A 20,470-nucleotide genomic window follows, 5' to 3' on the forward strand; every position below is an offset into this window, starting at 1 on the left:
TGTATCAATGGTTTTATCAACCAGACCGGCATTGTCCTTCAATATCTACATAATCTTGAACTATAACAAATTTAAATAGTTGTTCGAAGAGCATAGTAGTATATGTGTGTGTGTTTGAGTGATTTAATGATTAGGTGAGATAGAAGGTCTACAAGGTCAGACTAAGATAACATTCACTCTCTCTCTAACACATACAAATACACAGAGCTAAGCTTAATTTAATTCAGATCGATTATTAAAACAAACATTCACAGAATGATTAGTCGAGGCTATTAAAAAAGCTACAACTTGAACTAAATAGCTACAATTCTGACTTTAACTTTGCCTTCAATATTGGGCATGTTTGTTATTTAATTGTCCTGGAAATGTTGGCAACTGACAACGCTGCAATTTTTGTAGGCCACTCACATTCATTCAAACAGTGAATGTGAATGAAGAACGACAACTCTATTTTCTCCTACAGATCAACCAACAGTCAAGTCAACAGCCTGGAGCTTCAGGAGTTCGTAATAATGTTTAATTACTGCAGTTATTAAACAGAGTTTATACATTGTCACAACATGAGGTGATGTCTCTTGGATTGTTTCTGGTACAATCCAACACAGTTCAACCAGCCTGGTTTCCCAGTTCAGCACAGAGATTAAACAAGAAAAATGTTGTTTGTCTTGAATTTAAGTGTCCATTTCTGTTAAACAGGAAGTCATGTTGTACTTCCTTTCTGTAGCCCCGCCTCCTCTCGCCGTTCACGTCCAAACTCAATCACCAGGGGCTTGCCTAGCAACCTGTAACCGTGGATCAACTCCAAAGCTTTCTGGGACGTTTCGATGTCTGCAGAGAAAAATATATATATTAATGTGTGAATGTTTTCAGGCATAAGCACATCTAAAAGAAAAAACAAAAAAAACGATGCGTGTTGGAGACGTCAGCAATTCATTAATAATACAATTATAATTATGAAAAAGTATTGCGAAATCAACACAGTATTCAAAACTGTGGTCATGGAGTTGGTTCCCTGAAGAGAGTTCATCCCATTCAGCAAGGCGCCTCCCATCAAGGTTTCGAACAGTTAGCAAAGCAAACAAACATTCAAACCACGGGGACCGTCACAAACACAATCGCACATAGGGACCGGGGGACATCACTCGCCAGTTTGTAATGCAGGAGGTGACCATTCCTTGCACTATGTCACCCAATCAGGAAGCACATTTGTAAAAAGTGTAAGTTGTAAGTCGCTCTGGATAAAAGCATCTGTTAAATGCCCTAAATGTAGATGTAAATGTAAACGTGAAAACGTCGCTGTGTAAGTGTGGTTGCATTTCAGTGTGTGTGTGTAACTATCTAACCTCGAGCTGCTTTCCCTGTGCTGCCTGGTTTTCAGCTGGTTACCTGGCAGCGTGATGAAGGCCTGTCCCTTCATGCGACCCGTCAGCAGGCGGTAGCGCAGCGCTGGCCCGCCCTCCGCCTCGAACCGGGAGAACAGCGCCACCAGCTGGGCCACAGACGCCTGCGCACTGAGGTTCTTCACACACAGCACCTGGGGAGAGACCAGCGTGGGAGAGACCAGCGTGAGAGACCAGCGTGGGAGAGACCAGCGTGGGAGAGACCAGCGTGGGAGAGACCAGCGTGGGAGAGACCAGCGGGGGAGAGACCAGCGTGGGAGAGACCAGCGTGGGAGAGACCAGCGTGGGAGAGACCAGCGTGAGAGAGACTAGCGTGATAGAGACCAGCAGGAGAGAGACCAGCGGGAGTGAGACCAGCGGGAGTGAGACCAGCGGGGGAGAGACCAGCGTGAGAGAGCCCAGGAATAAAGAATATAACACACATTTCAAGCCCAAAGGTACCATTGTAGGCTACAGCATTGTAATCTGCCTGTACAATGACAATAATGTTATACGAAATATCTTTGTATTTAGTTTTACGAAATATTTATTGGATTATTATTTATCTACAAAAATGGTATCAGACAGGAAACCATTTCCTTTCCATTTCTTTGCTGCTCATAATCGTCTCGCATTGAAAGCAGCAGGAATCGTTACGGAAACGTGGATGTTACCCGCCCACGGAAAGGGTGATGTGTTGAAAACACACTGCAAAATAGATACGTTCTACATCTCACTGGGTACTGAGGCGGTGCCATGACTTCCCTCCCAGAACCTAACGCCGTTCTCCGTCCTGAGAGAGACGTCCTTCTCGTGTTTATACGGGCTTCCCGCTGAGATTGATTTGGGAGTCGAGGCATGCGATGTTAATCTTGAATGTATGTGTACCGAGTCCCTTTGGGGATGTAAATGTGATGAGGCCCAATAAAAATAGACGATAAATTATGACTTAGCTTTGACACAACACTTTCAGAAAATATACTTCTGGCGTCTGGCCTGGATATTAGTGTTTTTTTTATTGCGATCCGTCTTTCCCATGAATTCCGTGTGTCAAGTCTACTTGTGTATTGTGTGTGTTTAACATTCCAGCATGGCAATAGGTCAAGGTTACTGAGGATAGTTCATCAGGATGTTAATATCTGTACCCCAGGCTAGAGTTTCCCACGTGTAAGACTTGTATACCCCTGAAAAACGCACTAAACACACACACACACACACACACACACACACACACACACACACACACACACACACACACACACACACACACACACACACACACACACACACACACACACACACACACACACACACACACACACACACACACACGTGTGTATATCTTACACGCACGTGTAGATTCACACCTCCGGTCGGGAGTGAGAGGGCGTTTACCTTGGAGGGTTCCCCAGGCCGGTAGCTCTGGAACCGGGGGATGGCGCGTATCCCCTCCTCGGCCTCGCGGTTCCCCCGTATGTCCTCGTCCGAGACGACCTCGATATCCCCTCGCACCGTCAGCACGCCGCCGTCAGGCCCCGCCGCACAGAGGCTGCCGATTGGCCGACTGATATCCAGCTCCGTCGGAGGAACCGACGGCGGTTTGTGGTGCGTTCGCGTTGGGCCCCGACCCGCTGTGTTACGACCGGGCTCCGACGGGGTGGACGGGCTCCTCGTCGGTCGGGACGGTTCGGAGCCCTGCGATTGGTCGGTCTTCGTCAGGGAACGCCGTGATTGGTCGGCCGGGGTTAGATAGGGCGAGTTCTCCTGCCGGCCCGTGGGGGACACGGGTCGTCCCTCCTCGATGAAGACGTCTCTGTAGACGGAGTCCATGGGGTCGGAGGTGGACGGCGCCCCCTGCTGGCTCTCCTCACTCTCCTGATCTGCAGGTTGGAAACAGAGCCGTCAGGGTACAGGTTTCCTAGTGCGAACGCAAAGCGAATCGTCCCCATAATATACCCCCGTGATTTGACTTATAGTTAAGGTGTTATATGTGTAGGCCCTTAAATCACAGTTACAGTCTCAAAGGGCTTTACAGGCCAGATGTTTATGACACCCACTAAAGTCCCCCAAAGTCAAGAAACAAACTCCCTTAACTATCAAGGAAGAAACCTTGCGGAGGAAAGCAGAGTGGGGGATCCCTCCTTCAGGGAACGGTGAATGGAAGTTAACACATAATAGTGTCAACTCTTTGTCTGTCCGTGGTATCTTAAACGTGACGCGCGCGCGCACGCACGCACGCACGCACGCACGCACGCACGCACGCACGCACGCACGCACGCACGCACGCACGCACACACACACACACACACACACACACACACACACACACACACACACACACACACACACACACACACACACACACACACACACACACACACACACACACACACACACAAGCGCGTCCCCTCACTGCGGTGGTAGAGCGCGGAGAGGAAGCCCATGCGGTCGTTGCCGTGGAACAGCGCCTGCTCGATCTCCATCTCGCGCCGGGACAGCGCCCGGCTGTTGGTGAAGCGCTGCGGACGGGACAGCAGCTCCGACCGGGCCGCCATCTTGTCCCTGATGACCTGCAGGCGCTGCTGCCGGGCGCTAGGGGCCGCGCACACACCGTGGCTCTGGGGGGGGGGACACACCCAACGACAAGATGTACACACACTACAAGCTAGGGCTGGGAGATTAATCGAATTTTGATTGCGGTTTCGATTTTAGCGTAAAACGATCACAAAACTAATATAATCGAGGTGTAACAATTATTATTATTATTTATTTTTTATTCAGAAAATGTTCTATAGAAAGTGCAGAACAGCTGGATACATATGTTTATTAATTTAGATTTGAACATTTTCTATTTGACCATTTTGTGTATTGTTTAATGTGACATTTCTGACTTCTCAGTTACAAAGCGTTTTTTGGGAGACATGCTGAATAAATACATCATTTTTTCAAACTCAAAAATAATCGTCTGAATAATCGTGGATTCAATATTGACCAAAATAATTGTGACTATGATTTCTCCATAATCGAGCAGCCCTACTACAAGCCCAACTGGAATGCCTGAGATCATGGAGGAAGGAAACTCTACGCGCTTCGCTATGAATCCTCAATAACTCAAATGGCGGCGGGCAAGGAAGACTTGAATCTTCTGTAAAGATGCGGGGTGTGTGTGTGTGTGTGTGTGTGTGTGTGTGTGTGTGTGTGTGTGTGTGTGTGTGTGTGTGTGTGTGTGTGTGTGTGTGTGTGTGTGTGTGTGTGTGTGTGTGTTACCTTCTCGGTCAGCTCAGGGGCGTCTCGGCTCAGCCACAGATGGATCTCTGGGTCGGTGAGGCCCAGCTCTCGCAGGCTGGCCAGCTCCTGGTCCCCGTGCTGCAGGGCCTGGAACTGGGACAGGCTCCTCACTCCGCTGGCCTGCTCCCCGAAGGGCCGGTAGAGGGCAGCCGGGGCAAAGCAGCGCCGCTTGGCCACCAGGCTTGGGGAGGGAGGGAGAGAGGGAGAGATAGAGATAGCGAGAGAATCTGTACCGTCAACAGGGCTCAATTATAGAATACAATGTCTTACTTATACATCAAGATATAAAAACATATGTTTTAATCAAAAGCGATTTACAAGGGAGGCAATCTACAACACAAAAGGGAGTCACTACAAAAAACCGGGCCAAGGTTATTCAGGAGCAGGTGACAGGTGTGTTGATGACCCACCGATCGATGTCTACGTCCGTGTGGAGCTGCTGGACCAGGAGACTGTGGAGCTGCCTCTGGCCCTCCGTCTCCTGGGAGTCCAGCAGCGGTCCGTCCTCACACGCCTGGCGGCTCACCCTGTCCCCGGCACACACAGACATTAACATCACCTCACATGTTCAGCCACAAGAGAATATCACACTCACAGAACACGCTTAGAGAGAGGTGTTTGTAGTTCTCGGACGTGGTGTCCTTTGGCGTTTATGTTCGGGACTAATAATGTTTAATGCATGCCAGTTATGTGTCGTTGCTTGGTAACTGGCACGTGATAAGCCTGATATATAAGATGTTTTAAACATTTGATGATCAGTTCGATTTATATTATCAACTCAAGAATCACTCATATGAGCTATCAACCGCGGCTAACGCTGTGCCCAACGTGCAGACTTACATTATAAGTATATAAGTGCAATATATATTATATATAATGTTCAATAATCTCACTTGATGTTTAACAAAAATCTGCATCTGTGAGACAATGATCGATATGAGTGAAATGAAGGGTGCTGTTTACCTTCGCATGCTGCCGTTTTGTTTTTCCTGGTACAGATCAAGGAATCATGGGAAATGTAGTCACATGACATTCCTCAAGCAGACCAGACCAGACCATGGAGCACCGATAAAGTGTTATCTATCAGAGAAGTATATCATATAGGGGCAAAGAATTAGGTTGAGTTTGCAAATGTGATCAAGTACATCCTACAGGGAAATACATCGGCCACTAAGGCGCAGCAAAACATTTTTGATGAGAGCGTGTTGTCACTGCAAACTCCCCCACAACGTCCACACAGAGGGGGTCGTTAACAAATCTCATCACTTCAGTGGGGATACTGACATTTTCATAGATCAGCAGAAAAAAGGAGAAGCCCCTGACTGCAGCCCGCAGACGGAGCCCACATGGAGGGGGCTGGCACTCCGCCCACATGGAGGGGGCGGGCACTCAGTCCACATCGAGGGGGCGGCCACTCAGTTCACATTGAGGACTCAGGACTGGTGGTCAAACAGCATCTTTCTTCTTTCGTTTCTGATCCCGTTTCCGACCTGAAATTAGGAGTAGGGTCCAGCTGCAGCCCCGGAGAACAACACCCTGGCGTGACAGAACACCCTGGCGTGACGGAAGTACTGTGGCTGGACGGAAGTTACCTCCGATTATTTTCTATAGACAAATAAACGTATTTATCGCTTGAATTAACATAACAAATAAATAAAAAAATATTTCGACACGTTAGTAACCATTTTTATAGCTTAGAAAAGGTGTTTTAACGTTATTTAGCCCCGGAGATTTTTTTTTTCCCTAAGCTATAAAAATGGCTACTAACGTGTCGATTTTTTTTACAATTTCTTTGTTATGTTAATTCAAGCGATAAATACGTTTATTTGTCTATAGAAAATAATCGGAGGTAAATTCCAGCGATAAATACGTTTATTTGTCTATAGAAAATAATTGGAGGTAACTTCCGTCCAGCTACAGTACTTCCGTCACGCCAGGGTGTTCTGTCACGCCAGGGTGTTGTTCTCCGGGGCTGCAGCTGGATACTATTGGAGTTTAGCGGAAATCTACCTGAAATTACCTGAAATTAGAGTGTACCCGCCCGAGCGAGTGATGCCCAAAACATGCAAGTAAGTGAGACTGTCAAAATGCTTAATACATTTAGTAATATTCATGCAATTGTAGTGACTACATATTGGGTTCGTGTTCCCCTCTTACTGATCGAGTGGGGGGGAACTGGTTATGAGTCTCGGGGTCTAGGGGGACGGGTTATGCGGTTGCACGAGATCTAGCCGTGCACTGTGAGTGATTGTTGTGTTCTGTTTTCTTGGATAAAACGGTTATAATTAAGTTGCCTACGTCCGCCTTTTCCTCCGGCACTACACAATTGTGTATTATGTCTTGTTAACTACCTAATCGTCAAATCCCGCCGGCGGGAAAGTTTTAGTTACACCCCCCCTTCCCCCCCAAAATGCTAGGTCCATTTTCAGCATCATGAGGTTGAGTGATATAGTCATGTCATACACCGTTTGAAAGCTTACAATCTCAGGAATGTCAATCATTTGGTGGAATAATATGTTTAGTGAATATAGATCAAATATATCCTAGTGTCTTAGGTCAAAATAGCCCCCCTCACCCTCCCCCACCCTTGGTGCATTCTTCTTACTTTATCGTCGTTGTGGATATCCTTAGCAATGAGTTGATACTTCATGTTGGGTCTTGAAATGTTCATAAGAGTCCACAGAAATCGAATATCAATATTATTTTAGTCTCATTACATTGTGTATATGCACAAGCCATCTTATACAAAGCAGCCGAAAAATAGAAAACTGCTTCTATGTTTATACTGGTTTTCTTTGACTTTTAGAGACACGTCAGTGTAATTGTGGATGGCGAGAGCCCTGAAATACAGCAGGACAGCAGCGGTCTTCATCACTGCCCCTTCTGCAGATTCAAAGGGTCAAAATGTGCTATCGACTATCACATTGAAGGCCATGCCTCGGTTAAATACAGAGGTACATTTTCTTAATTTATTATTATTATTATTATTATTATTGTTATTATATATTTGATACCATTTTAAATACAATATTTAAAATATGTCCATAATGAAAGCAGTTATTATTAATTGTATATCTTGTATATTTCTTCTTTCAGAGTTCACGATCATAAAGTGCGGTTTAGATTGCAGGAAGAAGACGCACTTTCATTGTTATAATTGTGCAATAACAATTATAGACCGACAACAGATATTAAAGCACCTGGAATCGCACAACACCCCAGAGGCCCCTCCAGTCACCCCAGTGGCCCCTCCAGAGAGACATGTGGCCCCTCTAGTCACCCCAGTGGCCCCTCCAGTCACCCCAGTGGCCCCTCCAGTCACCCCAGTGGCCCCTCCAGTCACCCCAGAGGCCCCTCCAGAGGCCCCTCCAGTCACCCCAGTTTTTATTATTATAAACATAAATATAAACCACTTCTCCTAATTTACAGTACGCAATGTACATTGTCATGGATGGAAGGTGGGACTTTGCTGAGGTATGTTTACATAAGTGTATCATCACTAGTGGAGGCACGGTTTTTTTGTCACTCTTGATTTGTATTTGTTAACCCATTTGACTATTGTTTCTTTTGTCAGTCAAACATGAAGCAAATACGGCGATGGTGGTGCCTTGTTCTTTTGAAGAACTTCCCCATGCCGTAAGTGTCTTAGATTGGGTTTAACGTTTCCTTTACAGTTCTGAAATAATTTGCTTCACTGTAACAAACTTGCCAAAATGTATTCAAATATTGAAAATATGTAATGTATGCCATTTACTCACCAAGGTCTGCAGAGGAGCTTTCAGGAAGCAGGAAGAGAAGACGGGAGGGAATAAAGCTACAGGTACGTGTCATATACTGTAATGTGTGATTTTGTCTTAGAGCAATTGTGAAAGACTATAGTCTTACCACCATCCCACCACTAATACATTTCAGGATAAAGATCTCTGCACAAAAAGGGCTAGAGTTGCTCCAACAGCATCCAGCTCTGAAGGATCAGGTAATGTATAGACTGTAAATCCAGGTGAATCCATGTAGGCCTACACATATTCAGAGTATTTGTGAGATATGATTGATTATATTAGGCTTCTACTTCCAAATTAAGTTGTACACATATCTCCATCAATATACAAGTCATAGCCTACTCCATGGCTGATCTATTGCACTACTAGGGCCTACTTTTATTATTCCATTGTATTAGCCTACTCAACATTACAGACAACAATCTGTTTTATTTCCAGACAAAACTGAAGACCAGGAACTGGAACCTGGGAACCTGGTATGTAATATGTGTGTAATGCTGGAGGTTGTATGTATAGCCAGATGAAATAGTTCTGATGACTAGTTGAATTGTGTTTTTTATCACTGAAAACTCATCAGTAGTAGTAGCCTTTGTTTGCATACCATTTTGTGGTTTTGGTGGGTGTCAAGTACAGACACAAATAATTTTTCTTTCTTCTTCAAGGAAGATGATGTTGTCCTGAAGGACACAATTAAGGCAGCAGCATGGTGCCAGTTACAGTCCTTCAGGACAGCGTTTCTCTCCCAGAGGTCATTGGGATGGAAGGTTGGGAGCAGATGGCAGCATCAACACAGCGCAAATCCCATGACGGCGGGGATGAGGAAGAAACGTGTAAACCATTCCAATTCTCATTCAGATTACATACTGACTAAGAACTGTTCTGTGTGGAGATGATGGACAGGAGAAACCTGAAGGTGTTTGCCTCTTTTGAGTCAAACATCTCTCCCCTCCCGTCCCCCTCCCCGTGACGCCTGAGCCACACGACTCCAATGTAGGCTGATGATGCAGCATATTGGCGGCGCTTGGCAGCTATGGCGGCGGTGACGGCGATGTCGGGCGACAGAGCGTGAAGCGAGAGTGCACGTCCACCTCACTGAGGAAGGCGTCAGTGTGTTCCCCCCCCCCCCCCGTTGAGACTTTGTTTGTGCTACTCTTTATTGATTTATCTTTTATGTTAATAGTTTACAATCTATTTTTTGTAGTTGTTATTTTTTAATTGTTTTGTTGAATAAAAAGACTGTTGTTAGTGCTCCTGTGATTGGTGTAACTTAATGTGCTTCACACATGTAGCTTTTCATTATGTCTATTGAGGTACATTTTTTGCCCTTAGATGTGGTCACTTTGTTATTCCTCACATTACATCTGTTAAGGTCATACCTTTGGGTCCCAGTCTTCATAGTTCCCCAAATCTTATTTTGGCTCTTACTGGGCCTGTAAATCTCACAGACAGACGGGTACAGGAGTTCGCACACGTTGCATTGTTTACAGGCAAGGGTGGATTACCGCACGGGCACACCGGGCACATGCCCAGGGGCCCAAGGGCGGTGGGGGGCCCTAAGCCAGAGCTTCTGTGTGAAGTCGCTGTTAGTAACTTTTAATGTTGCATTGTCGAAGCAATCAGTAGAGAAATACAAAAATTCAAGCGAAAACAGCAATAGTAGGCCTATTAATAATGAGTAAAAAAAAAAAAAGATCACTAGGGGGCACTATTTCAGTTAGTGAATTTGAGACTGGTCACGAACAAGGCACTGTGATTTAAACATGGAGCAACGGCGAACGGTTGTAACGTGAACTCTTAAGTGGAACCTAAATAGGTCCATGAGTGGAACAGCTAAGCGAAAAAAAAATAACCAAGAGAAAATGTATTTGCAAGTCGTTTAGGCTATGCTTAACTTTAAAATAGTTCCATGGTACGCAGCAAGAAAGATACCCCGTCACAATACTCCCGTACCATCTGTTTGTATAATTTAATTAACAGCATGGGCTCCCGCTAGCTTAACATAGTATTACCGTTTACTCTTGCATTAACAAGAGCAGCGGAAATCTGCTCGATGTGGACTGAGTGCCCGCCCCCTCCATGTGGACTGAGTGCCCGCCCCCTCCATGTGGGCGGAGTGCCGGCCCCCTCCATGTGGACTGAGTGCCCGCCCCCTCCATGTGGGCTCCGTCTGCGGGCTGCAGTCAGGGGTACTTGATTAATACTGAGTAAAAAAAAAAAAAGATCACTAGGGGGCACCATTTCAGTTAGTGAATTTGAGACGGGTCACGAACAAGGCACTGTGATTTAAACATGGAGCAACGGCGAACGGTTTTAACGTGAACTCTTGATTGGAACCTTAATAGGTCCATGAGTGGGACAGCTAAGCGAAAAAAAAAAAAAAAAGAGAAAATGTATTTGCAAGTCGTTTAGGCTATGCTTAACTTTATAATAGTTCCATGGTACGCAGCAAGAAAGACTGCAGTCAGGGGTACTTGGAAAAAAGTGCCGGCCTTTTTTGAAAAGCCTTGAGTCTCTCCAACAAGTTGCGCGACTGTTTTATCTCTGCTCTGCAAATCCGTATTGAGTAGGTTGAGGTGGTGAAAGACGTCGCTCAAAAATCAAACTGCGGCGTGAAACTCGGCATTTTCCATTAGACACAGAAAAGTGAGCTTTTTTCTGCTTTGAATTACGGGGAAACATCAGGATCTAGGCTACTTCCTGGAAACCTGGCTGCTGCAACAGGGGTCCATTAACCAGAAATAAATACCGGTAACATAATTAAAATAGTATGAACACACTATACTGACTTTTGCATGTAGAATCACTGCCATCAACAGTAAGACCTAGCCAGGCAGCGCCGCCTAGTGGCTCCGCTCAATTCTCATTTCGTTCCACCACATACGAAGTGAAAGGGGATGGTCATATCAGGCTAAGTAAGACCCCCCTCACAACATACACAGCACACTGCCCCCCCTACATCTGTAGCCTACGCATTTTGGTGAGACTGGGTTGCATATACAGAGCTGCCACAACAGCTCTGCCCATCCTCAGTAACCCCCCCCCCCTGCCTTTCATTCTTCGTAAATTAGTCCCATGTCCACCCTACTCCCTTCTGTATCGAAACCACCATGTTGTATTCCCTTGAGTATGCGCCAAAGTAGTACAATTCACAATTAACATGAACATATCTGTTGTAATTCTGTTTTTGTAACTCTGCCTTCGTATTCTATCAGGCCATGAGTGTGGAAGAGCCAGACCCCAAGGTCAGTTTTCTTTGTTATCAACAAATAAGCTTTCTAGTACAAAAGATTCAGAAAATGCAAACAAGTTTGTGTCGTCTGTTTCAGGCTTTGAGAACGGAGGAAGAGAACCAGTGAAAACAACGGTAACATAATTTACTATACATGTGTTTCGTGTTTGAATATCAGAATGGCAGGTCGTAAAGTAATGTAAGCTATGCTTACATTACTTTACGACCTGCCACATTTGAGATGCACACGTTTAAATGTATTGTTTATTAGTTGTGGTTAGCCTACTAATCCCCCAACTATAGCCAGGAAGGCTTGCAGACACACCCTCAACATATTCCCAAGCATACTTTTTGCATATTTGAACCTTTGTCTATCTAATTATTTGACTTTAAGATGAAAGCTGCTTTCTAAGGTGCTAGCTATGCTTACATTACTTTACGACCTGCCACATTTGAGATGCACACGTTTGAGATGCACACTGAACAGTCAGAAAATACTCTATACTGTACAGGCTAGTAGAAGTTGCTTGCTTCTTTCTGCCCCGAGTTTGCACAGTGCAACAGTGATGACGTACCTGAGAAATCCATGTATTGAAGACCGGCAAATATAAAATGAAGGCTTGTAATGTGAACGCTATAATATGAAGGCTTTCTCATAATTATCCTCCCGTTAGTGACATAGTTCTTGTCTTGTTTCTATCAGTAATATTTATTTTAATTCATTGTTTTCTATCTCATGCAGGACCTTGAAAACATGCAGCAAGCGGTCAATAAAAATTTGTATTAAATAAAATTATTTGAATTATTAATCTGCTGTCTTTAATTCTTTGAATTATTAATCTGCAGTCTTTTTGTTAAAGATATAAAGGGATTAAGTAGGCTAAACTTAAGCAGGTTCCCCACATTAAACTGCTATGCATTACATGTCATTGTAAAATTGTAATAGGCTTCTTTTCTTAAATGCATGTGACTCAGGGATGTCAGTTTCAAGTAAGGCTGTGATTAATCTAATCAAGAGCATATCAAGATTAAGCTAATCAAGAGCATATTTTAAATGAGCAGGTCGGGTGCATTATTTTTATATAAGGCCTAATATTTGAGGTCTGAGTTGCGGTCATTTATGTACCCGCGCACCACTGCTAGTAGGCCTACATACAGATCACTTCCGCGATTTAGAAAAGTAGGCCTACTAGACACGCCTCCGACTACAAGTTACGCCTCCTACTACAAGTTACGCCTCCTACTACAAGTTACGCCTCCTCCGACTACAAGTTACGCCTCCTACTACAAGTTACGCCTCCTACTACAAGTTACGCCTCCTCCGACTACAAGTTACGCCTCCTACTACAAGTTACGCCTCCTCCTACTACAAGTTACGCCTCCTACTACAAGTTACGCCTCCGTCTTGCAGGACGCAGACAGATACTATTGTATTCATGTGCAGCCGAACGGAAGTAGAATCATAACAGCGTCATGAGGTGTCGTTCACGCAAACTTTCCGACGTCGCGATAATGTTTTCCCCCATAATTTCGAGCGATGTGAACACACCATTGATTGGTGGAATCTACTTACCACTTTATTCAGAAATTCTAGGCCTTTTGTTGTGATCTCTGATCTTTCTTTTTTTCTATGAAATTAAGAAGAATACTAATATAAAGACCTAATGCAAGATCTGCTCTCATTGGTATAATTTGGAATAGTATTTAAGCAGCCTTGAGTTGAACCTGAAGGGTGCGTTGCCTTTCGCCAATAAGCACTTCCCCCATTCTTTGAGACTTTTCATGGCATCTTACCAAACATGGCGAGGTTCAGATTGTTACATAGTCAATTTAAGATTCTGTTAATAAATAAATATAATAGTTTCTCAAATAATTATTATAAATAGAACTGAGGACATAGTGGCCATTTTCAGACTGTTGATCAGAGACCACTCCCTTCTGATAGTGAGGAAAACTAGCACAGTGATTCCCCGTCACTACTCAAAGCGAAACTTTGAAAGTGAAACAAAAGTGAGGTAATGAGAGAACGCCAGGCCTCACATAGCTGTCTGATCAGTCGTTTTGGATTCACTCTCTGACGAAAATGGCGCACACATCATCCCAAGTTAACGATCTGTCATGTTCTGTTTGCTGTGACATCGTTAATGACCCTAGTGACCTGGGACCTTCCTGACTTGGTTCGAGTAATATGCTGAAATTGAAATTTAGGGCCACTGCACGCTACTGCTGTTGAACCTGTTGCTCTTCGCCAATATGCACTCCCCCTATTCTTTGAGAGTTTTCATGGCAACTTACCAACCATGACAAGTTTCAGATTGATTTACAATGCTGATAATGAAGAAATATAATAACATTTAAAAATAATTATATACAAATAGATTTAGGAACTGAGAAGCTAGTGGCCATTATCAGACTGTTGATCAGAGCCACTCCGTTCTGATAGTGAGGGAAAATGTCAGTGATTCGTGATGTAAATTATTTTGTCTATCCTATTTCTGATGACATGTGTCAAGCTAACAACAGTTATGAATGGTTTTCTTCTTTCACATAATGGACAACACCATATAAGGTTTTATGATTTTGTAGATAAGTTAAGGACTACAAACATGGCCACTTTGCCATTTCCGCTAAAGCCAAGACTATGGCGACACATTAGTGCCATAATTCACTAATGTGATAAAAGATGCATTCGGGCGTATTAAATTATTCCACACGCGTAGATATTAACTGCGAGCGCGCAAATGATCTCTGCGCGCGCAAAACAGCCTCTCGCGCGCGCAGATTACCTCAGCGCGCGCAAAACAGCCTCTCGCGCGCGCAAATTACCTCAGCGCGCGCAAAACCTCTCGCGAAAGATGTTTTTACGCTCTCGCTCGAATTTAATTTTGGCACTATGGGGGAGGGAACCAAGGCAGGGCGGGATTTCCTATGATTGGCCGTTTCTGAAGCGCGATATTTGATTGACAGCCCTCCTCACATTCAATTCTGAATTGTACAGTAAATGGCTGAAACGATAGTTACTTATTGTAACTCTAGATTCTATGAGTATAGGCGCAGCCTTTAAAGGCTATCGCTATTGGGTTATCCCTAGGCGTGAGCCGTAGCACTGAAAAGTGTGTAATCCCCGACCACCAACAGCGTGGGCCTCAATTACGTCCGCGTGCGGCGTGCCTCAACGACGTCCGCATTTCGCAGATATAGTCGGGCGCCGGCGGACGTTCTGCTCCCAATAAACAGCTTTTCTTCAGCTATTTAAAGAACAATGAGGCCGACACTTAAAAGGCTGCCCCTATACTCATAGAATCTGGAGTTACAATACGTAACTATCGTTTCAGCCATTTACTGTACAATTCAGAATTGAATGAGAGGAGGGCTGAGGAGGGCTGTCAATCAAATATCGCGCTTCAGAAACGGCCAATCATAGGAAAGCCCGCCCTGCCTTGGTTCCCTCCCCCATAGTGCCAAAATTAAATTCGAGCGAGAGCGTAAAACATCTTTCGCGAGAGGTTTTGCGCGCTGAGGTAATTTGCGCGTGCGAGAGGCTGTTTTGCGCGCGCTGAGGTAATTTGCGCGCGCGAGAGGCTGTTTTGCGCGCGCAGAGATAATTTGCGCGCTCGCAGTTAATATCGACGCGTGTGGAATAATATAATACGCCCGAATGCATCTTTTATCACATAAGTGAATTATGGCACTAATGTGTCGCCATACAAGACCGGTTTACCTGCGTTTCAAAGCGAAACTTTGAAAGTGAAACAAAAGCGAGGTAACGAGTGAATGGCACGACTCCTACCTGTGTGACCAGACGGTTAGGATTCACTCTGTGACTACAATGGCGGACGCATCCTCCCAAATTAACGATCTGTCCTGTTCTGTTTGCTGTGACATATTTAAAGACCCTGTTCTCCTATCGTGTAGTCACAGTTTCTGCAAGGGTTGTCTGCAGAGTTGGTGGACGCAAAACCAGGAACAGCAGTGTCCACTTTGCAAGAGGAGATCTTCAAGGACCGACCCACCCAGGAACATCGCTCTGAAGAACCTGTCGGAGGCCTTCCAGCGGGAGAACGCGGATCTCTGCCCTCTGCACGGTGAGAAACTCAAGCTCTTCTGTCGAGATGACCTGGAGACGGCGTGTATCATCTGTCGACATTCTGAAAAACACGCCAACCACAGATTCCTTCCTGTGGATGAAGCTGCCACGATCCACAGGGAAGAAATTAAGAAATTACTAAAACCCCAGAAGGAGAATTTAGAGCTCTCCGTGGAGACCAATAGAAAGTGTGAGAACATAGCAGCGGAAATTATTTTCCAGACCGCGTACACCGAGAGACAGATTCAAAAGGAGTTTGAGAAGTTTCACCAGCTTCTCCAAGATGAAGAGAGGTCCAGGATCACTGCGCTGAGAGGCGAAAATAAGTTGAAAGGTAAGAAGATAAAGAAGGAGATTGAGGAGTTGTCGAAGCAGATAGAAACCATTTCGCACACAGTCACCGAGACGGAGCAGCAGCTGGGGGCTGGAGACATTTCCTTCCTGAAGAAGTTCAAGGCTACAAGAGAGAAAGTAGCTCAGCCCCCACCCTTGTCGGCTCTACCCAAGGGAGCGCAGCTGGACGTGGACAAACACCTGGGCAACCTGGCCTACGCAGTCTGGAAGAAGCTGGAGGAGAACGTCTCCTACTCTCCTGTGATCCTGGACCCCAACACCGCCGGCCCCGATCTCCACCTGTCTGAGGACCTGACCAGCGTGAGACGTGGAGCGAGACAGCAGCTCCCTGAGAACAAACAGAGGCAGAAGTATGGCGTGCTGAGATCTAGGTCCCTTGAATCAGTAGCCCACACCAGGGATGGAGGCCTGAGATGGCCAGAGAGACAACAGGGAATTGTTGTCTCTAGGAACCCATGGAGGTCGAAGTCCCCTGGACAGGGAACTGTTGTCTCTAGGAACCCATGGAGGTCGAAGTCCCCTGATTCATGGATCTACCGGCAGATACCTCCTTAGTTGGCCCATTTATTTATGAGATAGGGCGCCTACTCTTGGCTGTTAGACCTCTAAAATGGTCAGAAAGACCATTTACGTATACATGGTTTCCTAATTATGTAAGATCATGTTATATTTTGAATATATACAATTATGGATTATTACTAATTAAGTTGAACAAGGGTTATATGCTGTGCAAATGTATTGCTAACTAAGTTTAACAGGGTTATATGCTGTGTAAATGTATTACTATTTCAATTGAACAGGATTACGTGTTGTGTAAATGTGTGACATAATCATAATAAATCGAATAGGGTGATTGCTGGGGGAGCTTCAGAGGTAATTGGCAGGCCTGATTGTCATTTTGATTTACAATTCAATAAAGTTTGATTTTAAGATTTTTTTTCGCTATTTGGTTTTGTTAACAGGACTGAGAGAATAATAAAAAAAAGAGTTAAACGGGGGTAAATAATTAGGGTGCGTTTGCAAACGCAATAAAGCACATGCTACAGTGACATACAGCGGCCACTAAGGGACACTATGGCATCACCAGAGTGCTCTGTGGCCAAACATTCGGCCTGAATGGGTTATATTAAAACGCCCCGTATGTAAATGCATTGAATCGTAAAAGGTACCCGTTTTTTTTTTTTTTCCCCTATTCTGATTGGTGCTTGTGGAGACTGGTCTCTTATCATCCGCTCCTCCGAAATGGACTGGACTCCTCCTTGCCTGCACCACGGAAGCAGCCCACACAGTGTTAATGCATCTAGCTCGATCACACAGCAGTGAGTCTCTGCGTTCTGCTCTCGTACTCTGAGAAAGTTTTTTGTCATATATATATGATTTTATTCAGGACACATGAAGATCCATAGTACAATGTATAAAAATAGACTCAATACAAAAACAACAATAAAACACAACACATAAAATAAGAGATCTGGGGGGTATACCACGAAGCTCGCTGAACATACCCAGGCTTTCTTGGGAAAACCTGGCTCGACAGAGCCGCAACTCGCAATCAGAGTTAAATGGTACCACGAAGCTCACTTTAGATTCAATTAGTTGAACCAGGTTTTCTGCTTTAGGTTCAGTGCGCGTTCACGTGAAAGGGGCGTTTTTTGCGTCATTTTTCTCACCTTTACGATAGATCAAGCAGTCTATATGAGTATAAGTGAAAAGATTCTGCATATTGTCTGTAAAATAACTATGCCAAATGCAGAATTGTTTGCCATTAATCCAAATAGAATGATGATGATTTAAAAATGCATAAGCAACGTCCATCCTACCTTATTCTATCATTTAGGCAATTCGCTTTAAAAACACCCTATGTAAGAAATGTATGGCATGTTATCAACCGCTGAGAGGTAGCGGGTGTAGCGTAGTGGATTAGTATAAGACCCGAACGCCAGCGACCAGGGTTCAAATTCGCCGGTCAATCATCATGCATTTTACCCCCATAGATGTGGTGCCAGCACGGCCTTGAAAATATGGGTTCAAAGGCCCACTATGCAACTTTTTTTGCCAAAATTACATTAAGTATGCAGGTTGAGAGTTATGCTGATGGTTCTGCATCAGCATACAGAATATGCAGAATTTTTTCACTTATACGCATATAGACGGTTTGATCTATCGTAAAGGTGAGAAAAATGAGGCAAAAAACGCCCCTTTCACGTGAACACGCACTGAACCTAAAGCGGAAAACCTGGTTCAACTGATTGAATCTAAAGTGAGCTTCGTGGTACCATTTAACTCTGATTGCGAGTTGCGGCTCTGTCGAGCCAGGTTTTCCCAAGAAAGCCTGGGTATGTTCAGCGAGGTTCGTGGTATACCCCCCAGTGCCCTATACCACGAAGCTCGCTGAACATACCCAGGCTTTCTTGGGAAAACCTGGCTCGACAGAGCCGCAACTCGCAATCAGAGTTAAATGGTACCACGAAGCTCACTTTAGATTCAATTAGTTGAACCAGGTTTTCCGCTTTAGGTTCAGTGCGCGTTCACGTGAAAGGGGCGTTTTTTTGCGTCATTTTTCTCACCTTTACGATAGATCAAGCAGTCTATGAGTATAAGTGAAAAGATTCTGCATATTGTCTGTAAAATAACTATGCCAAATGCAGAATTGTTCGCCATTAATCCAAATAGAATGATGATGATTTAAAAATGCATAAGCAACGTCCATCCTGCCTTATTCTATCATTTAGGGAATTCACTTTAAATACACCCTATTTAAGCAATGTATCGCATGTTTTTGGCCGCTGAGAGGTAGCGGCTGTAGCGTAGTGGATTAGTATAAGACCCGAACGCCAGCCACCGGGGTTCAAATTCGCCGGTCTATCATCATGCATTTTACCCCCATAGATGTGTTGCCAGCACGGCCTTGAAAATATGGGTTGAAGTTCGAAATAAGCACAAAAATATAATTCCATAAGTTTTAGTGAATAAGTATTCCATATGCATGAGAATTAGGAATTTTTAAGCTTCACATATATTTCGCGTCACATGGGAGTCGAACCCCCCGCGCAGGAATTCAAGACTGACGCGCTACCTCCACTCTAGCACTCTGTCACTGAGACACAATGCGCAACAGTAATCATTGTCTACATAAGGTCCAAAAGGACGATCAAATAACGAACACCCTCTGATGAGAATCTGTATCTCTCATGAAGAACCCCAATTTCGTTGTTTGCACAATGACAATAAAGTCTGAAATCTGAATATCGTCAGACAATGCCAAGGGATCGGTTCTGTCCCGTAAAACCCTTGTCTCCGGAGAAGTGCGCCGGGGTCCACGGGAACACCCACAAATGGTGACGCCATTGTCAGAGGAGGGGCTAGGAAGCTGCGCACGCCGATTTAAGTAGCCGATCTCCGGCTAGACTAAGCCGAAAAACTGCTCCCGACCAGGTTTGGTTGCGAGCATAAGTCACCATGGTGATACAGCGACGCTAAAAGAGATCGACTTTCGTGGTACAACTAACCCAGGCTTGGAGCTCAACATACCTCGCTAACCCTCTAAGCGAGCTTCGTGGTACAGGGCCCAGATCTCTTATTTTATGTGTTGTGTTTTATTGTTGTTTTTGTATTGAAACCAGGCTGAACGAACAACCGATTTGCGAACGACTCCTCCCAGTTCAGTCGAGTTCCCGGTCAATCGATTCACCGGAAACACGACTGAGCTGGGAGGAGTCGTTCGCGAATCGTTTGTTCGTTCAGCCTGGTTTCCGGTGGTGGTAAATTGCATCATGGAATGCACGCCTTTGCACAGTTCTCAGCTGAGTCAGTCAGACTCAATGGAGTTAGTGCTACCGGAAAGTCGACTTAACGAACGAGCCAACGAACGAACGAACAAACGATTCTTAAACGACTCCTCTTGGTGAACTGAATCACACGAACTGGGTCACGGAAACGAATCATTAAATCCAACACTATTACAGACGCCTGATGTCCAAAGAAATATATCCATTCCGATTTTTTCGTTGACATTTTGCAGGATTGCAACTCACCAACGTTAAGAGGTGCACATATTGCTTAATGCCAATGTATGACTAAATGAAAATTAAATGATTCTATAAATACATTCAGGAACTGAAATATAGTGGCCAGTTGTTATGGGAAAATAGAGCGAGTGGACCCAAATGCTCGACACATTTGGGTCCCCCTCCCCTCGCTGAGACTGCTGAGTAAATGATAAGGGTCTTTACTGAATGCAACAAATAAGTAAAGGCGGGAAAGGGTGAGGGGCCTGATGGCCGGTGGGTGGTCGGACAGGCGAGGGTTCGGTTACAGGCAGATAATCGTACAGGCCAGGGTTCGTGACAGGAGG

At 44.8% G+C, this 20,470-nt stretch overlaps 2 protein-coding genes and 1 long non-coding RNA gene across 4 annotated transcripts; 2 read left to right on the top strand and 1 right to left on the bottom strand.

The window, feature by feature from the left end:
- Positions 1-103: 103 nt before the first annotated feature.
- Positions 104-5,991, bottom strand: rbm41 (RNA binding motif protein 41). 2 transcript variants are annotated; one of them, XM_056595516.1, is made up of 7 exons: positions 5,631-5,991; positions 5,078-5,194; positions 4,647-4,848; positions 3,793-3,997; positions 2,775-3,259; positions 1,387-1,534; positions 104-828 (listed from the first exon to the last, which is right to left on the bottom strand). In XM_056595516.1, exons 1-7 carry the CDS (start codon positions 5,636-5,638, stop codon positions 701-703), a joined length of 1,293 nt encoding a protein of 430 aa, XP_056451491.1. In that variant the 5' UTR covers positions 5,639-5,991; the 3' UTR covers positions 104-700. The 2 variants fall into 2 exon arrangements, with proteins under 2 accessions (XP_056451491.1, XP_056451492.1); XM_056595517.1 differs by lacking the exon at positions 5,631-5,991 and adding an exon at positions 5,508-5,615.
- Positions 5,992-6,472: 481 nt separating this feature from the next.
- On the top strand, positions 6,473-9,369 carry LOC130386555 (uncharacterized). The gene is made up of 8 exons (XR_008896132.1): positions 6,473-6,736; positions 7,474-7,621; positions 7,764-8,141; positions 8,242-8,303; positions 8,430-8,487; positions 8,580-8,643; positions 8,885-8,922; positions 9,109-9,369. It is a non-coding gene; the product is annotated as an uncharacterized LOC130386555 (long non-coding RNA).
- A 5,990-nt stretch (positions 9,370-15,359) lies between these two features.
- Positions 15,360-17,116, top strand: LOC130386543 (E3 ubiquitin-protein ligase TRIM35-like). Its single transcript, XM_056595519.1, has one exon. The coding sequence runs from the start codon at positions 15,505-15,507 to the stop codon at positions 16,669-16,671; it is 1,167 nt and encodes a 388-aa protein (XP_056451494.1). The 5' UTR covers positions 15,360-15,504; the 3' UTR covers positions 16,672-17,116.
- Positions 17,117-20,470: the final 3,354 nt, after the last annotated feature.

The sequence above is a fragment of the Gadus chalcogrammus genome, chromosome 7 (genome assembly GCF_026213295.1).
Source record: "Gadus chalcogrammus isolate NIFS_2021 chromosome 7, NIFS_Gcha_1.0, whole genome shotgun sequence".
Classification (NCBI taxonomy): domain Eukaryota; kingdom Metazoa; phylum Chordata; class Actinopteri; order Gadiformes; family Gadidae; genus Gadus; species Gadus chalcogrammus.

Excerpts from the sequence above, each read along its gene's own strand:
- LOC130386543 (XM_056595519.1), top strand. The coding sequence starts at position 15,505 with ATGGCGGACGCATCCTCCCAAATTAACGATCTGTCCTGTTCTGTTTGC.
- rbm41 (XM_056595517.1), bottom strand. The coding sequence starts at position 5,584 with ATGCAGATTTTTGTTAAACATCAAGTGAGATTATTGAACATTATATAT. Across the intron at positions 3,260-3,792 it reads CTCCGCGCTCTACCACCGCA|ATCAGGAGAGTGAGGAGAGC; the intron begins GTGAGGGGACGC and ends TCCAACCTGCAG. Across the intron at positions 829-1,386 it reads GGCCTTCATCACGCTGCCAG|ACATCGAAACGTCCCAGAAA; the intron begins GTAACCAGCTGA and ends TTTTCTCTGCAG.